At 50.4% G+C, this 26,340-nt stretch overlaps 1 protein-coding gene across 1 annotated transcript in view; it reads right to left on the bottom strand.

Annotated features, from left to right (window-relative positions):
• ADARB2 (adenosine deaminase RNA specific B2 (inactive)) overlaps positions 1-26,340 on the bottom strand; it is a 412,641-nt gene that overhangs the window by 118,734 nt on the left and 267,567 nt on the right. The window contains exons 2-3 of the mRNA XM_045588781.1: positions 22,105-22,191; positions 14,210-15,078 (exon numbers count right to left, since the gene is read on the bottom strand). Of these exons, the coding sequence (XP_045444737.1) occupies positions 14,210-15,078; positions 22,105-22,191 (956 nt within the window). The remainder of the gene's footprint in view (positions 1-14,209; positions 15,079-22,104; positions 22,192-26,340) is intronic.

Here is a 26,340-nt window from a genome sequence, read left to right as displayed (position 1 = left end):
CTAAACGTGTCCCCCATTTTAAGAAACTCCAACATAAAAACATTCAAATTTATGGAATGCAAAAATTCAGCACAAATTCATTTCAAAATTTCTTTGCTGTACCCTAGGCTGTTCACTTCAGGGGGAGTTCACACAACTGGATTCTGTAACACATTTAAAATGTTACTCACTTTGAAATAATCAGACACAATCCTTATGGGATGTAGTAGCTCCTCCAGGAAGGTGATTATCTCATTGTCAGGCGATTATTTTCAGGTCTGCATCTCATGCTCACCGTGAGTTTCTTAATGAGCTTTATCAGATTTACCTTTGTTTCCTTAGTGTTTTACTTTTTTTATTTTATTTATTTTATTGATTATGGTCTCACATAATTGTCCTTATCCCCCCATTCCCATCCCAAACCCCTTCCTACATATGCCCCCACCCCCCTGTTGTCCATGGCCACTGGCTAGGCACATATGCATGCAAACAAGTCCTTTGGTTGATCTCTTCCCCTTACCCCCACCCTCCCTTACTTTCCCTCTGAGGTTTGAGAGTCTGATCGCTGCTTCTCTTTCTCTGGGTCTGTTTTTGTTAATCAGTTTATGTTGTTCATTATTTCCTCTAGATGTGTGAGATCATGTGATCCAAAAAATACCCTTGTAAGAACCTAAACTGAGACAAGCCACAATGGTTATGCTGCAAGGCAAATGAATCAGGCTGTAGTGAGTTCCCTTCTGGGCCAACAGTTCTTTTGAATCCCAATTTCAATGTCAAATAGTTCCTTATGCATACATGTCAGCCATGATATTTCAGATCTGGTTGGTGGACAAATGGTGGTAATGTAGGTCTGCCCGTCTCTGGTTTGGTCCTGGGCATCCTTCAGCAACACGCAGCTGCTGTCTGCTGGTATGCTGAGGCCTCGTCAGCATCTTCCATCTCTGAATTGTGTCTCTTCTGTCTTCATGGCTGGAGCACTTCTGTCTATTCCTCTCTGTTACAGGATTCCAAATGTTTCCTTAGTGTTTTAAACACGTGTCTAATGCTTTAAGCATTTAACTGACATTAGTGAATTCTTGCACATCTTTGCATCCCTTGAGATTCTTATTACATTGTTGGAACCCCCAAATATTTATTAAATAAATATCCTTGCTGTAGAAAGGCAGATAATTTCATATTATGATGCATGAGTACTACATGGCTGTGGAAGAGGAATGAAGGATTTGAAGGTTCCTTGGATATTTCTTCCTGTTATAAAATAAGAGTGACCTTTGCAACTCCATTTAGGTTCAGCTGCTTCTGAATTACAAGGTGTTCCTCCAGTAAAGGCCATTTCCTGTGTCTGCTCACCCCCAGGAGACCACAGAAGTTCTCTGTAGAACATATTACACTTCTTGTCCACCGAGGGCTGTCAGGAGGAGTTTTATGACGGTCCTCAGTGCTGGGAAGAATTACTGTCAGGAAGGTTCAGCTCGTTACTTCTGGTCTTCATCAGCGATTCTCCGTGGCAGTGGCCTTTCTATGGCACACACCATCTCCTCGGCCTTGTCCCCCGCTTCTCTCCTCTTCCCAGGGAAGCAGAGTTGAGCTGGCAGCAGAAGGTGCCTGAGGCATGAGCCAGCAGGAACCTGAGGGCCTGGGCGACTGTAGAATGAATTCAAAGAAAATGGTCTCTTTTTTGTATGTTAAGATTTGCTGTGTGAGTTTTATGTATAACCAAATATTGACTTTTACAAAGTTGTTAATTACTGGGAAAGAAGTATAAAGTACAGCCACATAGTCTATGTTAATGAGTGCACCCGTGTGTGTGTGTGTGTGTGTGTGTGTGTGTGTGTACTTGTCTACAAATTAGATTCCAACACTTGGCCATAAAAACATGGATTGGGAAAGACACAATGACCCGAGTGATATCCACTCAGGATTCTGACTCTCTCTACAAACTAATGGCATACCTGTGTCACTGAAGGGAATGGACAGGTAGACACGATTCCTGTGACAGGTGAATGAGGGGGGTGGGAGGAGGGGTTGTGAATTGCCTGGTGCTAGGCCAGTGGTCTGGTTTCTTTGACGCCATGCAGCCTGTGTGCAGGCAGGAGTTTACTGTCCCTCCCTCCCCCCACCCATCTCCTCATCATTGTCATGGAGGTGAGTGGAAGGCTTAGAGTGGAATTATGTCACTAATTTTTCCTTAGGTCATTGTGATTATCCATACCATCTTACTATATCAATTTCATTGCATTTAATTCCAATTTTCAACTCCCAGGAGACCTTAAGGGAGTGAATAATAAAATCTTCCAAGATGATCAGTCAGACTATAAAAAGAGCCCCTTACTCATGAAGAAGTGTAATTGTGGAGTTTATGTCTCAGGCACAGTCCAATCCCGGTGTCCCGGGTCTTGTCAGTTCCATGTGCTGTGACACCGCACACAGTGCTTTCTGCTAGGACTGCCTTTGCTCTGCCTTGTCACTTAGTGTGGCCACTGTGCTCTGCACAGAGAACCGGAATCATTACACACCTTATTGTGTGTCCTGAACACAACCATCTATTCTAAAGGAGAAACAGTCAGTGAGGCAGGCCCACATGGAGAAACATGTGGGAGAACCACTGCTCCCAACTCTGGGGCGTTTGTGTTGGGAACAGGAAGTGGATTGACAACGTGACAGTCATTTCTCCTTTTAGTCCTGCAGGCTGGTGAGCACTTCATCACGGGCCACTGCCCACGCCAACCCTGCATACTTAAATCATCCCGTCCAAAGTTAGCTGCCTGGAGCTGCACAGTTTCAATGTTCTGTCAGCCAGTTCGCTGCTTTTGCTCCCTAAGAACTGCATTTCAGAAAAAACTTTATTTGTATCATTCTTTCCCCATTTCCAATTTCTCTTCTAATTGCTTTCAAAGAAAATGTTTTGCTTTAGCCATTCCCTCTTTCTCCTCACCACTTCCACCCTAGTAACTCTCTACTGTATAGGGGAAGTACTAAAACAAGAAAATCAGAATGATTTTTGTCTAGAATGATACAGATTTTAAAAACTGTGTGAGTTTTCCATGTGGGATGGCTTCCACGAGAACGGGGTGGGTTCCTTTAATAAAAGTCCTGGTCTCTGGATGGCTCCTGAAATTCCGGCGTGGGGGAATGGAGAGGTGCGGTGAGGGATTTCTCAGATGGAAGAGGACAAATTGGTAGCTTCCTTTGCTCCTGCAGCCAGTGGTGCCAGATGGTGGATGGTCTCTCTGCTCCTTTGCAGGGTTCAGAGGCTGCTTGCCAGCTCACTCACACTGATGTCCACTTCAGTCATAACTCACTTCCACATTCCAGTCGCCAGAGTCTCTGCAGGGACCTGTGCTCTGGATTTGAGGCAGCATTCCTCTCCTGCAATCCTTTCTGATTCTTGGTTGGATGCCTTATAGTGCAGCCCTGTGCAGCCCTGACTGCAGCCTGGCCCCCTGCCCAGCCCACAGCAGCTTTTCTGGAGAGCTAACAGGCTCCCCTACTGGAAATGTGGACAAGATTTGAGTCTGAAACAGCCATGACACAGTGACAGCCACAAAACACCTCCCTTCCCTTCTACTGACTCAGCTCTTAGAGGAGAAGGCAGAGGCCACCCTTTTGGATCCCGTTCCTGCCAACCGCTACTTTTGTGTGGGGTCCTCAGAGCCTCTGTCGCTTAAGAGTTTGCGAAGCCCCTCTAACAGACCATGGGCTGCGCTCTGGTTGGTCTCCCTTTCTTGTCTGCCTCCCTTCTCCCACCTGCGGTGATTACAAAAGGGATTAACACAGACCAATGAAAAAATATCAGCGGGTCCCATTCAGAGTAGATTGGTGCCAAAGTTTGAATAATTTCCAAATCAGTCCTTTCAGTAAGAAAGAGAGCTTTTATCATCTTGAGCTGAGCAGGTTCTGTCCCCACAGGTTGTCCTCCTGCTAAGACAGAGGGGATGCTCATCTACGACCGGCACCCACCTACCGGAGGTCGAGTGCAGAGCGCAAAAAGTATCCCCAACAACAAAACACAAAGGCTTGGGATGATCTACCTTTGACATATACCGTGGTGTTTTGAAGCTATTCTGTGGCATCACTTTTGCTCTCTTGCGTTCTAACGCGGGTTCCTGAGCGAGTTAGGACACCGACCGCCAATTGGAAAGAGAGCACATCATCCATGGGCTTGTCAGCCTTCACGAGTTTTGTGGCCCCAAGCACAGTGGTCTAGAATTCAATTGGCATCATCCAGAAAACCACCTGTCCTACGGCATTACTTCCCACAGCGAAATGTGCCAGGATGTCTCATTTACTCATTAAACAGCCCTATGGTTTGGGCTTCTGGGTGAAGGAGAGTGACTCATCAGACTGGGGTCTTCGGGGCCTGGTGTTCCCTCATTCTCTCCGGGGTCGCAGAGCTGTAGAGGCCGTGCTCGCGATGCCCTGGGCAGGTCTGGGCTGGGTGGAGAAGTGCCTGCGGTGTCCAGCTACACCTGTGACTGGTAGGAACCTGGCACAGTTGGGGTTAGGAAGCCTGTCCTCAGGGCACCTGAGCCGGGTTCAGCATCTCCATCAGAAACCAGCTGACATCCTGATCCCTGTCTACCTGGCGCCTCCATCTCAACTGGGTGAGAAGTCAACTGGGAAAAGAGGTCAGATTTAAGAAATGTGTTTCTGCCAATACAGGGTTTCAGTTCGCTGTGTTCTCCACATGGGTCAGAATTTTGGTTTTCTTCGATTTGTGGGTCTTGGTTCAGACAGAGAAGGGTGCTGTCTGCATGATGTCCAGGCACAGGCTGCTGGAGTTATTATATCCTTGGAATCAGAAGTGCAAAGTAGAATTTTGGATAAAGATGCCTCTAGGCTTACTAGACATGGGGTCTATACAGAGTTAACTCAGGGCTTTTCTTCCTGCGAAGTCACTGAAACCTCCTCCTAAAATCCAAGTTTTGCAGGAGGAAACCTCATGTCGTGAAACAAGCAAGGTACCACCCTGCTTCTCCCACCTGCTCATCCCCGTCCTGGGGCAAGTCTCCCCCTTCCACAGGCCCTGGGCCTTCCCTATCCAATGAGGGGCTGGGTCTGTGGTTCTAAGGTGCTACCATCGTCTGACTTCCTGGCTGAACCAAAGACAGAGTCACAGGACAGGAGACATGGATGTCGGTCACTCAGCCTTCCCAGGTCACTGCCCTTGGCCTCAGAGGTGCTCAGCCCCTCCTCCTGTGGAGAAGCTGCCCATCTCACAGACCAGGACACGCAGAGGTTTGGAGTGAGGTGCTCAAGGGCCCCCAGCTGTATGAGGTGGAGCTGGATTTAACCCGGCTGTCCCTCGGGTTTCTAAAACTCGACAGCCTAAAACCACACTGCAGTCTCTGTCCCACTCCTCTCCATCCCCACCCCTCGCCCGCCACCCCTCCCAGGCCTCTCCCGGCCACAGGATTCCTTAGGGGCTCCCTCAGCTGCAAACAACTCCTCTGGGAAGACCCAGGCCTCCCCGCAGCTGCTGATGCCTCTCCTTCCAGCAGGCACTGCCAGCTCGGCCCTGCGCTGTGACACACACCCTCCTCGGCCTTTCCTCACGCTGTCCCAGCATCTGGGGAGGCTTTTCTTCTTCCCTGGTTTCAGCAGATTCCCCCACCCTTCACTTTCCCACACTGTGCCTGCGACGCCATTTTCACAGCACAGGTCCCTGTAGCTGATGCCTTGTCCTCCCGGGGGCACTAGTTTCCGGGCCCTCTGGAGGTTCCAGGCCTGGGAGGTGGTAGGGCCTGGGGACAGCCACAACCAGCATAGATGGCTGGATCACCTCAGCTTCCTCCGCCTGCTGCTGTCCCCAGTGCTTCCTTTGGTTTGGGAGACTACACTGTAATGGAAAACACGGCTGGTGTGAGAAAATACAAGCTCTGGTTTTGGACAGAAAGCTACAGATTGCGTGTCAACATGATGGCGTGTTTGTGTGTGTTACTCTTAAAAATGTTATACAGCAAGTGGCTGCTAGCATATTGAGCCCGTGTTGTACATCGTGTGCTGGCATATGGGCCTCTCGCACCAGCTTCTATCTGCTTGGAGCATGACGGCAGAAAGCAAACAAGCTTGAGGGACTCTTAGTGTGGCTAAGGGCAGCCGAGGCCCCAGGTCCCACCTCCCCAGTCAGCCTGAGCCCCCCGTTGGTATTCTAAAGATGCACCCCCTCCCACTCTCTCCCCTGCCCCCTCCAATGGGGCTAGAGGAGCGAATCTAAGTGTTTCTTGGAGCATTTGCCCTGCCTCCTCCCAATGACCTGTGTGTCCACCTGTGCCCCATGCCCACAGCCGGCATGCCTGGAGTAAGAATGACAAACACTTAGGGGAGTTCCCTGAGCCAAGTGCTATTTTAAGCAGTTTGCCTATATTAACCATTTCATTCTTCCACTCTACAAGGTAAACGCTTTCATGATCACCTCACTTTACAGGCCAGGAAAGGAGGCACCGAGAGGAAGGGGTGTGGCCCCACAGTGAGTGAGGGCGCAGGAGGCCTGACATGGGAGGCCATGCCAACTCCCACCTCCCATGACCACGTTCACCCCCTGACCCAGGATGGGAGTCTTGTGACCTGTCAGTTTCCCGAGACGGAAATGCAAACACACAGATCACAAAGCCTAGGACACGACGTCTATGCTCAGATCGTCTGCTCGTTCTCTGCCAGAACCTGGGTCATCCTGGAGGCACTCCTGTCAGGCCCAGCACATAGTACCTGCTGCATACATACCCACTGACACTGCACTTACGTAGAATCACATCTATGCAGAGCACCCAATGCAGGGGTGGGCAAAAGTAGATTTACAGTTGTTCATATGGAAAAAATATATGATACAAAATAAACTGTTTCACATACTACAGCTGTGAACCTACTTTTGCCCACCCCTGTATACTGCTACTGTATGTGCACCAGGATGGCTGAAAGGGGGACTGAATCAATTCCGAGTGATTGAAAAGCGAGGGTGGAAAAGTGAAGGGAGGGGCAGAGACAGAGACAAAGACAAAGACAGAAAGAGACAGAGACAACGATACAGAGAGACAGAGATACAGAGAGAGAGAGAAAGAGACAGAGATACAGAGAGAGACAGAGAGACAGAGACAGAGAAACAGAGATAGAGAGATACAGAGAAACAGAGATCAGAGAGACAGAGGCACAGAGAAATAGAGACAGAGAGACTGAGACAGTGAGAAAGAGATACACAGAGAGACAGATAGAGACAGAGATATGGAGAGAGAGACAGAGAGAGAGAGACACAGAGAGAGAGACAGAGATACAGAGAAATAGAGACAGAGTGAGATACAGAGAGAAAGATACAGAGACAGAGACAGAGAGAGAGAGAGAGACAGAGAGATAGACAGATAGACAGAGGTTGCATATGGCCCCAGGGCGCTCATGGTGGTTGGTGGGAGTGACTACCTGATAGTCTGATGGGAAGAACATTCCTTGCAGTTCCTGAGAGTCTAAAAGCTCCAGGGAACTAAAGCCGGCCTCCATGCTTCTCACGGCATCACCGCTGCCTGGTTTGCTCACGTTTCCTTGGGAAGGGAACAGGGTCTGGGCTGTGGGTTCCCCACGCGGGCCTGTGGGAGCAGAGCTCTGACTCCCGAGAAGGCCCTGCCCCTGCAGGGCGAGCACTGGGCAGGCGCCCAGCAAAGTGCCCTCAGGCCCGCAGGGGTGCCAGCAGCAGCTGCCCAGCCATGCTGCACCTGCAGCCGGCCGCCTGTCCCTGTGGCCGGAGCTTGTGCCGCCTCGTGGCCTAGCCCAGACATGGCCTCTGCATCGTGGCTGGAGGCCCTTCCACACAACCCTGCTCCGGCCTGCATGAGTCACAGACCTCACTTGCTCTCACCCAGGACACCCCCTGCACCCCACTATTCTCTTGCCTCCTGTTTCCCGGGGAAGCAGAACTCACCTTTGGACAAGAGTTTGGAATGTGAGGCCTAGGAAAAACAGAGACAAGGAGGAGCCAGGTTCCAGTTCCCCCTCTTGGACCCAGCATGCACAGTGCACCATGCATCACCCATGTAGATCAAGCGTGTCAAACTTGCGGCCTGCGGGCTACATGCCTTGTTTATTTGGCCTGAGTTAGCCTTTGAGTTTGACATGCTTGATGGAGAGGGAGCAGCTGTAGGGCTGCTCAGCCAGTCAGCACCACAGGGAGCTCTCCGCTCCATCCTGAGAATTGGGGTCTCTTTACAGGCAGCTGGCCTCCCTGTGGGACTCCTGGGGCCTTGGGGGGAGCAGAGGCCAGAGACCAGATGCAAATAGCAATATGTCCCCACAGCCCAGGACAGCATAGAGGATGAGGTTACTGCTGGGACAAGGCCCTTCCAAGATGTTGCAAACGGCAAACTTGGACCCCGCCCTTCCCTGCGTTTCTTTCCCATCTCTCGTTGGCACCCTGCCACTGCCAGGCACCCCTCCCGCTCTCTTGGCCAGTCTTCTTCACTGTCTCTGGCTCCTTTACATGCTGGCTTTCTCCCATTGGCCTTCCCTCTCCTTTCAGTGTAAGAATGTGTCCCCGAGGAAGAGGGGACCTGGCTGTGCTACAAAGCCCGACAAAGATGGGTAGGTTCTGTGCTGACGGAGGTGGTCTCCCAGTGTGGGGGCCATTGGCAAGCTCCCAGCCACCCCGGGCTCCCAGGGGGGTCATTTCCAGTGAGGGACCCCCTGACAGAGAGTTCTGAATGTGCCCCCAGGTCCACCCCACCCTGAGCTCAGGTGTTCCATCTGTGGACTCAGCTGTGGGAGTGGGGCCCTGGCACTGGGAGCTCCCTTTCCTATCATGGCCAACCTCTGGGACCTCTCAGTTAGTCAGCGCCTCTTGTTCCTTGTTTTGAATGAGCAACACGCACCCTTGAGTCACTGTCACGGTGCCCCGTCACATGGCACTGCGTCTCCTGAAGAGGCTGTGCAGGGGCTGGAGTTGGGGCAGAGGCAGGCTGATATCTGAGGGCTCCCTGATGGTGCTCCCGGCCCCACACTTGCCAGCTGAACTCTGGGCAGAGGCCTTAGCTTTCCCGCACCTCAGTGTCCTCATCTGGGTGACGGGAGCCTGAGTGTGCCCCTCCCAGGTGTTTACCAGGCCTGAAAGTGTTGTTGTAGGTAAAGCACCTAGCACAACACGGGGCCCAGTGAGCAGGAGAATATCAGCTCCTAATAAAACCTCCCCATCGCCGAAACCGATTTGACTCAGTGGTAGAGCGTTGGTCTGTGGACTGAAAGGTCCCAGGTTTGATTCCAGTCAAGGGCATGTACATTGGTTGTGGGCACATCCTCAGTGGGGTATGTGCAAGAGGCAGCTGGTCGATGTTTCTCTCTCATCGGTGTTTCTAGCTCTCTATCCCTCTCTCCTCCTCTCTGTAAAAAAATCAATAAAATATATTTAAAAAAACAACAACCACAAAACCTCCCCATAGTCGCCACCGTCACCAGCATGAACCGCGGCTACAGGATGACGAGACAAGTGGAAAGCCTGCTTTATAGTCTCTGCTTAAGAAATATTAACTACATGGGAAAATGCCAGCCAGTACTGAGCACACACAGACTTAAATACAGATTTAGCTCTTACCAAAACGGCACCAAACTTGTTTCAGTAGGAAGTCAGATATAGTAAGGCTACTCTATCAATGTGTATTGTGCATTGTATATCATGGTACAAAAAAAGTCTATTTATAGGAGCATCTTGTATATACATTGTGTAAATGTGTATTGTATAAATATTTATTATATTGCACTTTATATGTATTGTATAAATGTACATCTACAAAGCCTGAAAAACCCTCATGAAGAAGGGGTTTTGGAAGATATTTCTGTGCGTAATGACAGGGAAGTAATACTGTCACTGTCGTTCCTGCCATCAGTGCTTCTGAGGGAACAGGGACCCGGTGAAGGTCTGGCTGAGCAGGGGATGTCACTGTGGCATCGGCCGCTGTCCCAGGGTGCCCTAGGCATGGGGGGGGCGGGTTAGGGGAGGGCAGTGTGAGGCCCAGTGTGTGTGGCTTCCATATCAAATCACTTTTCATTGAAGCTTATTGAGAATGCGAGGACCCTCTACTGCTAACCTGTTACAGCAATATTAATGAACAGGCCTGCTTTCCAATGGCTAGGGTGCTGCGTCTACCGAGCGAGCAGATTAGCAGGAGTATGAGATTACAAAGGCAGTCTGCCAAGTGACCAGAGGCAGCCGGGCACCCTGGTGTTTGGAAGAAGGAAGCCGAGTTTTCGTAACCATCCTGTGAGTGCCTGCAGCCCAGCTGGCACGCATGGAGCAAGGGCCGGTCCTCCATCTGACTCGGCAGCTAATTCTGGGGTGGACTCCATGGAATGGGGCCAATGCAGGAGTTCTGATCCAATTTACTACGAAATGCCGAAAATTAAAAATAGTTTCCTTTACATTAGTTACATAATCCCGTGGTTTCTGCCCCTCCTAGAAGAAACAGGTGGTGCTTCATGATGTCTCCCCCTTTGTAGCGTTAGCTTGACTTTTCCTTACTTTCTGTTTACTCCCATCACATGTGTGCTATTCTCCCCAACGACCCGTTTCCGTGGCAAGGGAACAGAGAGATATGCCTTTCTGGGTGAATGGAATGCTGTTATGAATTAAACTTTTCTCATGCTAGGAACTGGGAAATGAAGAAGCAGAAAGGTGTAAATCGTGTGGCTTTCTTCTTCTTTTATTTTAAGATGACGCTTCCAGGAAATAGACATTTGTAATCTGACTTGGTCTTATGATTACTCCCAAGTATCTCGTTAAACTAGAGGAATTCTGTGCCAGAGGAGACAGTTCTACAGGTGAATAAAAGTGTCTAAGGGGCTCAGCCCAGCTGCCTCCAGGTGCATTGGGTGAGCGGTGTAGACCCTGCCCAGTTAGATCCGTACTGCGGTTTAAAAAAATAAATAAAGCCTTGGACTCAGCATCTGGCTACGAGACCTGAAGTCATATCTCGTGAACTCATAGGAGCAGAACTAGCCTCATTGTGAGAACCAGAATCCTGAAGAAACCAAGCCCTGTGATCTTCATCTTTATCAAGAATATCATTCTTTAGAAGTCACTCTTCCAAAATCGAGGCGGAAACAAGTTGATTGGAAAAGACTGCCAGCGTTACCTGGCAGGAGGGGCGGCTTCCCTCTTTCCAGAAAGTCTCTGATTGGATGGCGAGTGCGGTGGCACCGACCGCTTCACCTGAGGGGCGCTGGGAGTGATGCTTAGTCAGGATTGTCTTGATGATGAGCAAGCGCCCAGCCTGCTCTGCTGGTCCTGCCGTGGTCCTGCTCCCCGGGCCGAGGCCGGGAGCCCTGATGAGGTTCTATAGGGCAGGTTACCTATCAGTGTGGTCGCCTGAGTCACCTGCCTGAGAACCACGGTGCAGGTCCCTGACTCTCCTCTAGCACCTCCTGCATGTCGTGCATGAGCCTAGCCACTGTCACTTTTAAAACGTTTTTCCTTTCAATACTTCTTAAAGCGATAACATTGCTTGATTTTATTACTTCCCTACAGAGGTGACCACAAGAGCTGGTTCTGGAGATTTGTTCACACAAGACCGAGCCTTTGGGTAAAGCACTGTACAGACACGTTTGCTTCTGTACACGTGTGACCAATACAAATGTCAGAACCAGACGCTTGGCCTGTCGTTCCCTGTGTAGGGCAGAACCCGGGACTTGGGGCAAAGGCCATGAAATATTGGTGTCGGTCCCCAAGTTTCTGAAATTACGTCTCTCCATTGTCCGCTGTCTGCCTCCCCCCAGGTAGCCTTGGGGAGTGTCCTCCATGGTCAGTGGTGAGGGGGACCTGCTTTCAGGGAGTGTGAACCACCTGCTTTCAACGGTGGTTCTGGGAGCCCAGCCAGGACAGGGTGTCCGACGTGCTGTCCCCGAGCAGGTGCTAACAGTGCAGCCAGGCAGGATGGCGGAGGGTCCTGCACTGGGCAAGGGAGCTCAGGGCCATGGTGCCAGCAGGCCCGGCAGGCCTAGGCGCCTGCGGTATAGACAGTGTTGGGCCAAGCAGGGGAGCAGAGCTGCCTGTACAGGGACTCTTGGAGTTGCTCTGTAAAGATCAGGCCCTGCACCAGACCGTGTGCGAGACAGGATTCGAATTTAATGAAGCCGCTGGTGACGCCTGGTCCTGGGTCCCCTGACCCCCTGGGCCCCACCCAGCCCGGGGCTGGGCCGAGGGCATGGTGACGAGCCTGAGGACGGCAGTGCCCAGGCATGATGGATGGCCCTCCGCCCTCTCGCTGCTCCGAGCCCTCCATCATCCCGCCGGGTGGTCAGCAGGCTGTTGGAGAGAAATGATTCGGCGGCCGCGGCTTTAACAGATGTGCTGCTTTCTGGGGTCAAACGGCTGTTACCAAGCAGCGGTGCTGCCCGGCCCCTCCACCGAGGGAGCTCGGGGGTGACGGCACGAGAGGAACGCGTCTCGGCTGCAGCTCCCTGACATCCCTCAACGCTCGTTTGGGGTAGGCGGGCGGAGAGTGGGTACAAGGGGGAACGAACGTTTCTTACTGAACAGGAAAGGCGGGGCCGTGAGGGCCCTTGAAGGGGTGGCCATGCCAGGGAATGACAGACTAGAAGACGAGGGGACACACCACGGCGAGCCCTGCAGGGGACCTCCTGGGGAGGGAGGTGAGAGGACAGGGGATGCGGAGGCCTTGGGCCACCCGATCATCCAGCTGTTGGGGAGCATAGAGGCTTCCTTGGGCGTGGTGGCAAGCTTAGGCTCCAGCTAGCGGAGAAACAGGACCAGAAGGAAAAAGGGAGAAAACAGTGTAAAATGGAGATGCCAGGAAGGAGAAACGAGGCTGAATTCCTCTGGCAGGAGGTGCTCAGGGACCTTCAATCCCCCGCTTCTTGCAAATACCCCGTTTCTACGTGGTGTGTGTGTTATTTGAGGGTGAACTGAAAGGCAAGACCGATGAAGATGATGGCCTAAGTCCCTTCAACCCACTCTCGAGAAGTTCAACAAATATGTGAAAATGGCTGACGGCATTGGGGGCAGAGGTAGCAGGAGAAACAGCCATCCCTTGATTGGGCTCTTGTTGGACGGTCTCCCTCCCTCACTCAATGAGCTGTGAGCGGAGGACCCCCGCCCATCAGTACTTACTGAGCACTGTGACTCAGCTCGAGGCATCTGTCCTGTGCGTCAGGTCTGTTCGCTGTGGCTCCCTGAGGTCCGGGCGGCACCCTGCCTCCTTCCACTGATACGAGGCTTCCCAAGGTGACAGCAGGTTCTGTCCCAGGGGCTGGGAGGCAGGTGATCGGGACAGCCATGGCAGCAACACCTGACAGTTACCGGGGACTTATCTGCACAGCGTTAAGTGCATTTGAACTATGTTCCTCCCCACAATTGACACCAACATGAATAAAGATACTTTCCTGCCTCTAATACATTAGTAATGTCTACAGGCAATTCCGAAAAGGCTAAGACAAAAGGTAATTTGCATATACAAGCAGCTACAAGGCTTGGAAGGACAAGGGAAAGACTCGTTCCTAACACATGGGCGGCGCTATGAAAGTGTTTTTTGCACGAGCAAAGGTGAGCCGGCATGAGAAAGCAGACCTGTCACTGGTGTGAAAGGGCCGGAGGGAGGCTGCTGACACCAGGTCCCAGCCTGCCCTGGTTCAGAGCCCTCTGCTCGCAGGTGAGGGTTGGACCGTCTGACCGCCCCTCCGTGTGGCTGCACCTGGCGTCCCGCCTGCTGCTCAGGCCCCTGCCTCCGGGTGAAATCACTGAGTCGATGATTCCCATTCGCTTCCCTTCCTCCAGCCTCCTCAGCGAGACACTCCACCCAAACTGCTACCTCACATGCATTTCACCTCCTCCGGTCCTCCTGCTGCAGAAGGCTCAGCAACCAAGCCACTGAAGGGCAGAACGCCACTACCAGCTGTCCTTCCCTGTCGGTCCATCTGGGGACGGGCCCTGCCCTGGTCCCCGCCTCGTTTCCTGCCATTGGTGTCACCACAGACAACACCTGACTTCACTCTTCCCCTGCCCCTCTGCTAAGTCCGAATGTCGACGTTCTTTCTTTATATGCACATGATCCTCTCCCCTGAAGCCTGACCAACGCTCTCATGGTGAGGCTGGGCCGGGGCTGAGCTGGCTGCTCTGGGAGAGGTGCGAGTGGGCGCTCTCTACTTACAGCGACTGGAGCAGGGGGCTGCCTGCTGCCCGTCCCAGCTCCTGGTCTCCTAGCATCCGGGAGATGCCACCTGCCGGGAGCTACCTGAGAATTCTCACCTGAGGCAGGAGGTGACTTTTGCTCCTGCTGGGCACGTGGCCGGGCAGCCGGATGTCGAAGAGGGCCTGGAGGGCCGCCTGTGCCGCCTGGCCCTTGGCCAGCTTCTTGCTGCGTCCCGAGCCTTCAAACATCCTGCCGTCCACGCTCACGGCCATGACGAAGCTGCGCGGCCGCTGCCTGTCGGCGGGCTCCGAGAGGCACACGTAGCGCAGGCCGGCGCGCAGCTGATTCAGCACCACCACCGGGTTCCTCTCGCCCGGGGCCGCCGGGTCCAGCGTGCTGCGCAGCAGCCGTCCCCGCCGGCAGACGGGGGACAGCGGCTCGGGCTCAGCAGAGCGGTGGCCCGGGAAGGCCGCGCTGGGTGCCGAGGGCTCGAACCGCTTGAACAGCGTGTCGGGGAAGTCGGCCTGGTCGGAGGTGAAGTCCGTGCAGCGGCTGGGGCTGCTGCCCATGGCCAGGTGGGCCTGGCAGGCGTTGGGGAACTGCACGAAGGAGCGCAGGGCCAACTCGGCCGCCCGCATCTTGGCCTTCTTCTTGGTGGGCCCCGTGCCCTCGAACGTGAGCCCGTTCACCTCCACCGCCACCGCGAAGACGGGCGCGTGCACCGGGCCGGTCTGGGACACCATCCGGTACTGCAGGCCCGGCCGCAGCTCGTGCAGCTGCACCAGCGCGTTCTTGGGCGTCATCGACCACGAGAGCGTCTTCCAGAGGAGCTGCAGTTTGCAGAAGTGGCCACTGTTGCCCTCCTCCAGAGGCCTTTTCCTCTTCACGCCAGGCGCACCGCCTCTGGCTCTGTCGCCAGCGGGCAGCGGCCGTGCCTCCAGGTTGCTCACATTTCGATTCTCCTTCACGTCTGCGCTGCTGGTACCTGGAGGCGAGAACAGACAGCGGTGACCAGGGGTCTCATCGCGCCCGGAGACAGACACCTCTGGGGACGGGCCTGTGCACAGGAGCCCTTTCTAGGCTGACAGGAGTTACTAAGCTTCCCTGAATGTGGGGCCGACTGCTCAGAACGAGGGAGGACACTCAGCCCTGAGCGGCTCCTGCATTTCTGAGAACATGGCGTGTGGATGTGGTCAGCCTGACCAGCTCACACGGGCTCCCGCCTGCTGCTCTGAGTGTGGCTGAGATGGCGAGGGGTTGAGACCAGCCGAGCACAGGCCCTCTGGCCCCCTCTCCTAAGGCCTCCCCCTAAACCGAATCACAGGTGGCCCCTTCTTTCTAGCAGCTGCAGGCAGCACTGAGAGCCACGCAGGCCTGCCTTGTGTGCAGACTGGTAACTGAATGGTGGCGCGATCATAGGATGGAATGCTCAATAGCACTCACAGTTGATGAGCTAGGTTTACCTGTTTCATTGTAGGGGAAGTTCAGAGGCATAACGTTGCATGATAAAAGCAACTTGCAAAGTAATACATAGAGTGCGATGGCCATTGATATAAATTATGACAACACAGGCTCTGCATGTAGTCTGTGGGATCAGACAGTGGTGAAGCTTAGATGCTAACCTCCTGGGAGGCAAAGAGGGAACGGAATGGGGGCCCAGGTGGAGGCTTCATTTGTATCTGTGATGTTTTAATCGTTTGCAGAAAAATTGAAATGCGTTAAAAGCAGAGTCATCACTTGCAACCTATACATGGTGGACGTGTGCAGTGATTTAGCTTTTCTGGACAGGCTCTTGGCATTCTTGGGCCACTCTGCCAATGGAACTGTTCCATTTAGAACCCCTCAGCTTGGCTCGTCACAGGACCACAGGACCAGGGTCCCTGGCGAAGAGGCTGGAATGCTGACCCAGTGTCCTATGAAACGCTCCAGATGATGGTCCCACTGTGCAGTTCCCGGCCACCGAGCCCACAAGCACCTTTCTTATTCCTCCCATCTCCGCGGTGGTGGGTGGCACAGCACCATTTTGTAGGGGTGGAAACGGAGGCTCAGAGAGGCGGACCAGCTGGATAACTGGCCGAGATGCCATTTCACCCTGGGAATGTCTTGCTGCTCTGAAGGTGAATGTATGGGCACAGACAGTGCCACATTCCTTGGCCACTTCACAGGGATGCCCGCCTCTGGGAGGGGATGAAGTGCTGAGAGTACATAGCCCGCCATTCTAGGGGGTGGATGTGTGAGGCAAGGAGGCAGAGCCAGGACCCCACACAGAGTCGGACCCCACGCAGAAACACCCTTGAGCCCTTCGAACCAAGATCTCAGGGGCTCCGGGGGGCTGGGCAGCAGGTTGCCAATGAGTTTTCTCTTGTGAAGCAAGTGGGAACTGGGGGTGAGTTTTACAGTCAGCCCGCAGCTTATAAATGGAAGCTGAACACTTTTCTCTCATCCTGGCCGGAGCTGGAGATACCCTCATGTTCATGGCTCTGCAGTGGAGAATAATAATGAGAAAGTACCAACGGGTGCCTCGGGGCGGTGCTTCACCCTGGGCAAGGCTCCTCTCTGAGTCCGGGCTGTGAGTCCTTCCAGCTCAGGGGCTCTTGGTGATGCCTCAGCCACCAGCCCCGGTAGCTCCCACGCCATGCTCCTGGCGGTGGTGAAAGTCAGGACTGTTTGCAGAACCGTCCACTGTGCATGGGCTCCGTTCTCTAAATTGCAAGGCGGCTCTGTTATGTGTCCCCTGGTGGTTTGTGTCTATAGAATGTTAGGCCTGTAATGGTGATTCTGTCAAAGGAGTGAACCTGAGCCTTCTATAAGTTAGATGTGGGTGGCATCGCTCACAGACTATTTTGTAGAAATAATTACCTGCAGGTATTGAGTGCTGACTCAGCCCCTCTCTGAGTCATTATGTGCCTGGGTCCCGCAGCCAGGAGCTCCGCCATGTGGGCCCAGGGCAGTGGGTCGGATTAACCACACAGCTTCCCAGATTAAACATAATGATGGGGAAAAAAATAAATAACCCCACCAAAAAGCTCCAAGCAGATTGCCTGAAACTCGCTGGGTGCTCTAATTTCTTATTGATTTCTCACGATGTGGGGATGGAGGGAGCCGCGCGTGTGATTAAGGCGGCTGGCGTATCAGATGACCTCGGCTGCCTTTTCAAGTAGAAAGGTTTATCTTGGAGCAACAGCCCTCACAGTGGGGAACTTCCCCTCCCCTCCTGAGATTGCTTCTGGCTCTTCTCTCCCGCACACTCAGTACCCAATGACGATGGCCATTATTAGTTTTCAACGGCCTGGACACGATGATCAGACGGTGGCATGAAGCGTCCTTCCAAAATGATCACTATCTAATAACTGATAACAATGCAGAGCTCTGGTCCTTCTCCTGGATACATAAGCTCCAATCTCTGGGGCGATGTTACCCACTGGGTTTTGCAAGTGAGTAGATTGGGGGCCCAGCTCCCTCCAGCACAGTCCACATGCTGGTTTCTGAAGGGGTGCTGAGCATGAACCAGGAGTGGGGGGATGGGAGGAAGGGCCGTGGCCACTCCATTGGCTCTGGGGAAAGCCCTCTTGCTCATGGCTCTGCAGTGGAGAATAATAATGAGAAAGTACCAAGAGCATCAGTGACTGGCCAGTGTGACCACACAGCCAGGATCTGTGACTGAGCAGGTCACAGGTCCTGGCTGTGTGGTATAACCTTGGACAAATATCTCAAACTACCCACACTCAATTTTTAAGATGGAAAATGTGGGTTTTAATAACTCTTGACTTATTATGAAGTTGAACTAAAGGAACATGTGTAATAGGATCAGGGAAAGCCCTGACACATCAGAAAATAGTGTTGTTCCCCCTTATTGGTGGGGAGTACATTCCAAGACCTCAGTGGCTGCCTGAAAGCTCAGATAATACAAATCCTATATATAACATGTTCTTTTCTTTTCTTTTTTTAAAATATATTTTTTATTGATTTTTCACAGAGAGAAAGAGAGAGGGATAGAGAGTTAGAAACATCGATGAAAGAGAAACATCGATCAGCTGCCTCCTGCACACCCCCTACTGAGGACTTGCCTGCAACCAAGGTACATGCCCTTGACAGGAATCGAACTTGGGACCTTTCAGCCGATGCTCTATCCACTGAGCCAAACCGGTTTTGGCAACCGTGTTCTTTTCTATACATACCTAATTATGACAAAGTTTAGTTTACAAATGAGGCCCAGTAAAAAATTAACAATAAAAAATAGTAACAGAACAATTATAACAAATATACTGTAAGGAACAACAGGTGGATACATCTCTCCCTTTCTCTCTGATAATCTATCTGGTAAGTGACTAACTGGGATTTTGGGGAGAAAGAGTGGAATTTTATATATCACTAGAGGCCTGGTGCACAAAATTTGTGCACGAGTAGGGTCCCTCCCTAGGCCTGGCCGGCAATCAGGGCCAATCAGGGTCTTTTGGCTGCTGGCCGGGTCCTTCCTTTGTTCTGCACCGAGCCCTGGTGGTCAGCTCAGGTTATAGTGAGTGATCCAACTCCCGGTCTCCAGGTTGAACTCCGAGGGGACAATTTATATATTAGGCTTTTCTATATAGAGATGGCTGTTGTTAAACATTTATTTTCCAGGTGAAATACATCTTTCGGAATTAAGTTCAATGCCTGGGCTGTATTTGCTGGGGCAAGGCCCCGGCTGCCATCTCGCTGTATTATCACCTGCTTGGAGTGCAGGTGCCCGTGTGAGGTGCCAGCATCTGCCTCCTCTGTGTCCCTGTCCCCAGGCTAGCATCGGACTGGTCAATATGCAGCTGGAGTTTGTAGTAGTTGAGTAGTTGGGACCTTCTCCTCACACTGCCTCACTAGTCATGGCATTGCTGTGTCTGCAGGTGGGAGGGTAGTGTCCAATCCACCCACACTACCCAGACTGGGCCAGTGACAGGAGCTACGAGGTCCTGCTCTCCATTTGTGCAGAAAGGTCTTTGTGCTTCAAGGGTAAGATTCAGGGAGACTGTGGCGGCCAGTCCTGTGGGCCTGGTGACTTGCGAGGTCCTGGAATGCGAGGTCCTGGCTGTGTGGTCACACTGGCCAGTCACTGATGCTCTCGAATCAGGCTCTGCAGCAGGATAGGACGGCCTCCTTCCAAGACCTGCCCTGTTGCTGGAGCTGCCGGCATCTTGGGGTGCGTGGCTGCCCTCCTTCAGACCCATGCAAAGAGTGTGGACTGTGCAGGCCTATGGCCCTGCCGGGATCCGCGTCTCAGCCTTCCTTATGTGACTCCTTCTGTCAGTGTCAGGGGCAGAGGTGATGGGATAGGGCCAGCAACCATTCTCCTCAGTGTTTGAAGAAGAAAGCTTTCAGGGTTCCCAGGTAGGCATTATCTGGTTCACCTGGGAACCAGGTGTGAGCCAGAACCCAGCCTGCTGATGGCTGGCTGCCAGGTGGGCTCACCGGCACTGGCCCCTCTCAGGCTGAGTCTCTGTCTGGCTGTGGGTCCCTGACCCCTGCTCAGCCCTGGATATTAGAGCTCAGCCCTAGGGAAGGAGCAGAGGTGAGCGCCGGGGTCACGGGAGTGAGATGGTCCTCAATGGTGGAATTTCATCTTAAACCAACCTAGACACACCGTTTTTGTTTGTAGATATAAACAAGAGATTTCAAAGCAAGGATACACTTGCCTCTACCACTACCTTTCCTCCCTGCATATGCGTGTGTACATATGTGCATACACAGTGAACATCCATTACACACACCACACTACACACACACCACACACACATTACATAGACATCACACACATCACACATACCACATACAATTTACACACACATCACATACAGCACACACACTTTACACACACCACACACATCACATACACCACACACATTTTGCACCCACATTACACACAACATATACACATATGACATACATATCATGGACACCATACATACTTTGCACACACATCACACATATGAACACTCACCACACACATCACATTTATCACATACCATGCACACATTACATACACAAAACACAGAACATATACCACACACATAATATATACACCATGTACACCATACATTACACACACACATACACACACACACTCTTTAGGGGAGGTGCACTCTTTCTCTTTCACCTCCCAGTGGCATTTGGGCAGTAAGTTGAGGGACTTCATGGGTCATAGTAGTGAGAAATGTTGAGTAAGACAAACATTCATTTGCAGGTGTAGCTTTGAACAAGTGTATGAAAATAGGGTTTTCTAAGTATATTAACAGCACATATCGATATTACAAAGGGGATGACTAATCCATTGATAGAAAATAAGACTTTCCAAGCATTTCAAAGGCATTTTAACATGTAATAAATAAAAGTCACTCTTGTCTGTAAGCTTTTACCGACTAGTCAGTGAGGTGAATTAGAAAAATAGCCTTAATTACTGGCACTAACCAACCTGGAGAGAGCATTTATATATCCCAGGTCCTTATCTAAAAGGTCTTCCTGTGCTATCTTGTTTGATTCTGACCTCAATTCCATGTCATTGTGCCTGTCTTGGGAATGAGTCTCTGAGAGTCTGAGCAGCGATATTCATAGCAGGGCTAATGACATAGAGATGGCACCAGACATGTGCCCACTGGATCCTACTTCCAGAACTGTTCTGGCACCACAAGTCATTAATTAGCCTGGGAGCCGATGGAAGGGGAGAGCTACTTTCACGTGGAGAGCCTAACAGCCAGGGTTTCTACAGCTCGGTGGGAAAGACACGCAAACGGTAAGGTTGTAGTCCTCATGTTATTAATACCTTGACTGCACTCTAGGAGTTTTCCAGTCATGAGAGACAGAAACAATCATTTGTTCATGTTCCACTGTGACCGAGGTGTTTGCTGAGGAAGGGACCCTGAAGGAATAGCCAGGAGACCCGTGTTCTGTTTCCCACGTGGCTTTCTCCACATCCTCCACCCCTTTCCTTCCTTATCTAGAAAACACAGGACTGAAACTAGAGCATCTCTAAGGTTTGCTCTGGTTTGACACCCAGTGTTTCTTCATCTTTGCTTCAGTGGAGTAACGCAGGGCAATCACCTCAGTTTTCAGTTTTGTTGATAATTATGTTTATGGAAGGGACTATTCATGCAGATGTGTGGCGTTTCTTAAGAGCTGACGGTAAGTGGACAATATTCCTGTGCAAGTCCCACCCACTCTTGCTGCTTGGTCAGGCCAACGATCCTAGTGACGGCCAGTAATTCCCATTCCAGGACAGCAAGCACGTTCCCACCTCTTTCTGGCTAAGAAGGGGACCCATCTATTAGGTAATGTTGAAGTGTAGGCGGTGTTCACGTGGCTTGGAATGTTCACCCCCTTGTTTAAATGCCTGACAATATGCTACACACCAGAGGCGAGTGTAAGGCACACCAGACCCTCCCAGAGCCTCCCACCCCAGTCCCCCAGCTCTGCCTCCTCAGTATAGTCTGCGCAGGGACACTCCTGAGGTCCCCTCCCCCAAGCCAGCGTTTCGGTCCCAGCACCACACTGCTGGTGTCTCTCCAGTTTCACGTGCCAGAAATGTTTCAACAAGCAGGCACCTGGCCAGCTCTTCCCATGTTAAATAATTGTATGAACTGTGTTCAAAGAGACTATGCTCTTTTTTTTTCTTTCTTTCTTCTTCTTCTTCTTCTTCTTCTTCTTCTTCTTCTTCTTCTTCTTCTTCTTCTTCTTCTTCTTCTTCTTTTAAGGAAAAACACAGGAAGGAGAGGGAGGATGGCCTAAGATAGCTTAAAAAAAAGTATACACACACAAAATCCTTGGAGTTCTCAATCACACAACTAATATTTCCCTACTCCCCCCCCCCCCCCCCCGCCCCAAAAAGGTGAGGGGAGGACTCCAGATGAGGACCGGATGAAAACCTCCTATTCTGGGAAACACAGATAGTACTCTTCCCATCCCCCCTCCCCTTCCACATCACCTCAAGGACCCCAGTCTTTGGGGACATCAGGCTGGGCTCCCACTCTTCAGGGAAGGGGTTGCTTACTTAGATTATCCTCATCCTCCGTGTTAGTGGCCCCGGGGCTCAAGTGCTTGAAGGGAGCGATGAAGGCTGACAACATGCTCACTTTGTCTGGAAAGAAAAGAAGAACGGAAATGCTCTTTTGACATCGAGTTTCAGAAAAACTCCGTGCTTTCATATGCTTTTATTACTGAGGGTTTGGACAAGGGAGGTTGAAAGGTCATTTTGGTTTCAGCCACTTCATTCTGGTTCAGTCTTTTATTTGATTCCTGACAGCATTTTATCAAATTCCCCTCTCCATTCAATTTTAAGCGTTATGATTTCTATCTTTTTTTTCTCTTCTTATTTTTGGCATCTCCCTTCCTTTTGTTCCACGTCCCTCAAAACTCGAAGTAATCGTCTCCAGGGCAACAGCCTTGCATGAGCTTAGAGGATGCTGGGTGGGGCAGGGCCTGCTAGACTGAGGTCATTTCTCAGAGAGCGGCTAAAGCAAGTAAAGAAATTCCACAATGAAATGAGCATCTGTGCAAAAGAAGCCAACACTATTTCCCACCATTAGTGAACTTGCTTTGTGGGCTTGAAATGCATGAAAATAATGGACTTAAAACTGTAAAATATACTGAGTGTGCATTTGAGAAGTAGGATTACAGGGAGGAAGCAGAAGGGGGAGGAGAGATGGCAGGTGGAGGAGGAAGCAGTGTGGGGCTCCCCGCCCGGAGGAGGGCTTCCCGGGAGTGGGACCGTGTCACTGCAGCAGTGGAAGGAATCCAGGGGATGCCCTCTGTCTGCAGACTTGGTGGTGGGTGAGCCTAGCAAGACTGGTCAGGCATCCTGGGCACCGGACACCCCCGAGGATGGCCATGGGAAGATGGATCCAAGTAGGAAATGCCACTCATGATCAACGAGAGATGTTCTTTCCATGGCCTCAGCAATTTCTCTCTTCTACCGAGAGATGGAGGAATTGCAGGTTGCATGTACAATTGGGAGACACAAAGAAATGACTAATAAAGGGAGCCAAAAGGAAAGCTCCTGATTTTAGAGGTTTCACCGACTAGATTTAACTACAGAAGTTGGGAGCACTTGTCCGTAAGCAGAACCTACTGCCTTGTACAAGAGTCCTCCTCTGCTCTCATTTTCCTGCTACTTGCATCCTCTTCTCCCCCACATCTGTATGATTCTTGACCCCATTAGGAATCTTGACCCCATTATTAAAAATACGATAGCTGGAAATGCCACCATGGCTTATCCTCTGTGTTGCATGGCTGTAAAAGAGTCATTCCCTCTCCCCCTGTGGTTAGGTTACTTTGCTAGGACACTTTCTGTCTCCTCCGGTATATGGGGGCAGGGTGAGGAGCAAGGTCACTATTTGCCTCAGGCTGCTTTTGTCTGCTTCTGTGGTCAGAAAGGAAAATTGACAGCAATCCCATTTCAGCACATGTCTGAATGGGATGTCCCAGGACCCGGGTGACGTGTGGTTTTATATGCAGCTGGCCTGAGGCGTCCAGACCCAGGCCTGAATCCCGCTCTTTTTCTTCCCATTATGAGCCTGTTTTCTCTTTAACCAAGCTTCCCAGGGGCCAGGGGAGTTCACATTGAAATTCATTCTGAAGCCTGTTAACAGCTGTTGTTTCCAGTAGGGACGGGTAACAATATAACGTTCACTCAAAGAGAACAATAAATAACTCAGATACAAAATGCCTGCTTCTTCTTCATTCCCTGAACAAGAAGAATAAGCCAGGGAGGACTGGCTGTCCCCGAGCCTGCACGGCCCAAGCTAATTTACTACCAGGGAATGAAATCTCTTGCTTGAGTTATAATTTCATTAAGGCAGCCCAATAATATTACACAAAGAGTGTGAAGCTCAAATGATTTAGTCTGGAGCATCTCAAAATGAAATTACAATTTTCTAATAAAGCAGGCTACCAGCCCAACACCCACAAAAACACACTCAGCCATTTCGGAGCTCACCTGAGCAAAATGTGAGATGTTTAAAGATTGTTTTAGATCAATCAAAGTTCTTGCTTTTTAAGGTTGCCAGATTTCTCAAATAAAAATGTGAGACAACTAGTTAAAAATGAGTTTTAGATAAGCAATATACATTTTTTTTTTAGCATATACAGCTCTCATAATGGGACTTATTATTAAAAATGTATTGTTTATCTGAAATTCAGATTTAAAGTAAAGGACTTGAACAGACATTTCTCCAAAGAAGATATACAAATGACCAATGAGCACATGAAAAGATGCTTAGCATCAATAGTCATTGGGAAAATGCAAATCAAATATGAGATGCCACCCCATATCCATTAGGATGCCTATTATCAATAAGATAAAGTATAGCAAGTGTTGGAGAGGAAGTGAAGTTGAAATCCTTGTGCACTTCTGATGGGAATGTAAAATGATTCAGCCGCTATGTAACCAGCAATCCCACTTCTGAATACCCCCAAAAATTGAAAGCAGAGATTACAAGAGACATCTGTACCCCAATGTTCATAGCAGCAATCTTCACCAAAAGGTGGAAGTAGCCCAAGTGTCCATCAGCGGAAGAATGGATGACAACATGTGGTGTAAATACACACAATGGGATATTATTCAGCCTTAAAGAGGAAGGAAATTCCATAGTATGCTACACCATGGATGGGCCGTGGGAACATTATGCTGTATGAAATAAGCTAGACACAAAAAGGCAAATACTGTATGATCTCACTCATATAAGGTCCCTACCGTAATCAAACTCGGAGAGATAGAAAATAGAATGGGGGGCTCTAGGGGTTGGGGGGATGGGGAATGGGGAGTTGTTTAGTGGGGACAGAGTTTCAGTTTCAGAAAATGAGAAAGTTCTGTGAATGGATGGTGGTGATGGTGACATACAACGTGAGTGTACTTAATGCCACAGAACTAGTTAAAAATAGTTAATATGGCAAATTTCATGTTTTGTATATTTTACCACAACTTAATAAATAAATAAAATAACTCAAATTTAACTGGACATCTGTACTTTATTTGGTGATCCTATCTCACCCTCCCAACTTTCTTCTTGTCTCCAGCACGTGGGCTTTAGATGTTATGGGCCAGATGAAACAAATAGCCCAGACAGAGCAGGGAGCCAGTAGTCCACCTGGAACTCCAGCTATTACTGTCACTGCTGCTTCACGAAAGAAAGGCAGTGGTTCCTAAGAAAGACAGGCCGCCTCTTTAGAAGGTCATTAGAAAAGAGGGGGAATTGTATGTTTTGTTTAGAAAAATTATAGCAGAAACTATTTGATGTCAATGCCATTACAAAATTTTTTTTATTGATATCAGTGAGGAAGAAAGAGGGAGAGAGAAATAGAAACATCAATGATGAGAGAGAATCATTGATTGGCTGCCTCCCACAAGCCCCACACTGGGGATTGAGCCTGCAACCTAGGCATGTGCCCTGACGGGGAATACAACCATGACCTCCTGGTTCATAGCTCGACATTCAGCTACTGAGCCACACCAGCCTGGCTCAATGCCATTTTTGATAGCTGTTTTCTTGCTACAGGTTTGCCAATTTGGCTCTGTGTTCAATTGGTCCAAATAGGAGCACAGCTCTGATATCCAACCAGTTCTAGCCTGTGTTTTGCCCAGTCATCTTATGAAATTCTGGTCTCCTATAGGTTTTGATGAAAAAATGGATGTACTTTTCTTCAATTCTGGACATTTTGGGTTATGTGGAGAGAAGCTGGTTAACAGAAGTCCCCATACTTCTGGCGCTTTCCCATTGCAGGTTCTGAAAGAAGGTGTTTTCTGGGAAGGCAGCTGGGAGGAGTGGCTATCAGTGTCTGTGGCTACAGGCTCAGACCCAGAGAATCTGACATCAGCCAGCTGTAAAGTGACCTGAGAGGGATGTTCTCAAGCTGAACTGACCCTGGGATATAGCACATTGCCTGGTGCCATCCTCCTATCAAGAGTCATTTTCCACAGCCACAGAGGTCAGTGCAACAGAATTCAGAATACAACCATACCTGTATGATTAATTGATTTTCAGTTCATTATAGCTCAACATCAGGAACATACCCAATGCCCACCAACAGAAGAATGGATAAATGAATTGTAATGAGAGTCTATCAGCAGTCAAAGCGATCAAAGTCTTAAAATATATGATGATATGGATAGATCTTTAAGACATTATGTTGAGCAAAACACCCTAGAAATTCCAGAACAGGCAAAATTACTCTTGGTAAAAGAAATCAGATAGCTGGTTGCCTCTCCAGGTGCAGATTTGCTGTGAGGGGG

This window comes from Pipistrellus kuhlii, unplaced genomic scaffold (genome assembly GCF_014108245.1).
Source record: "Pipistrellus kuhlii isolate mPipKuh1 unplaced genomic scaffold, mPipKuh1.p scaffold_m20_p_1, whole genome shotgun sequence".
NCBI lineage: Eukaryota > Metazoa > Chordata > Mammalia > Chiroptera > Vespertilionidae > Pipistrellus > Pipistrellus kuhlii.
The sequence above is the reverse complement of the archived record's forward strand: the minus strand, read 5'-3'. Positions and strand labels throughout refer to the sequence as shown.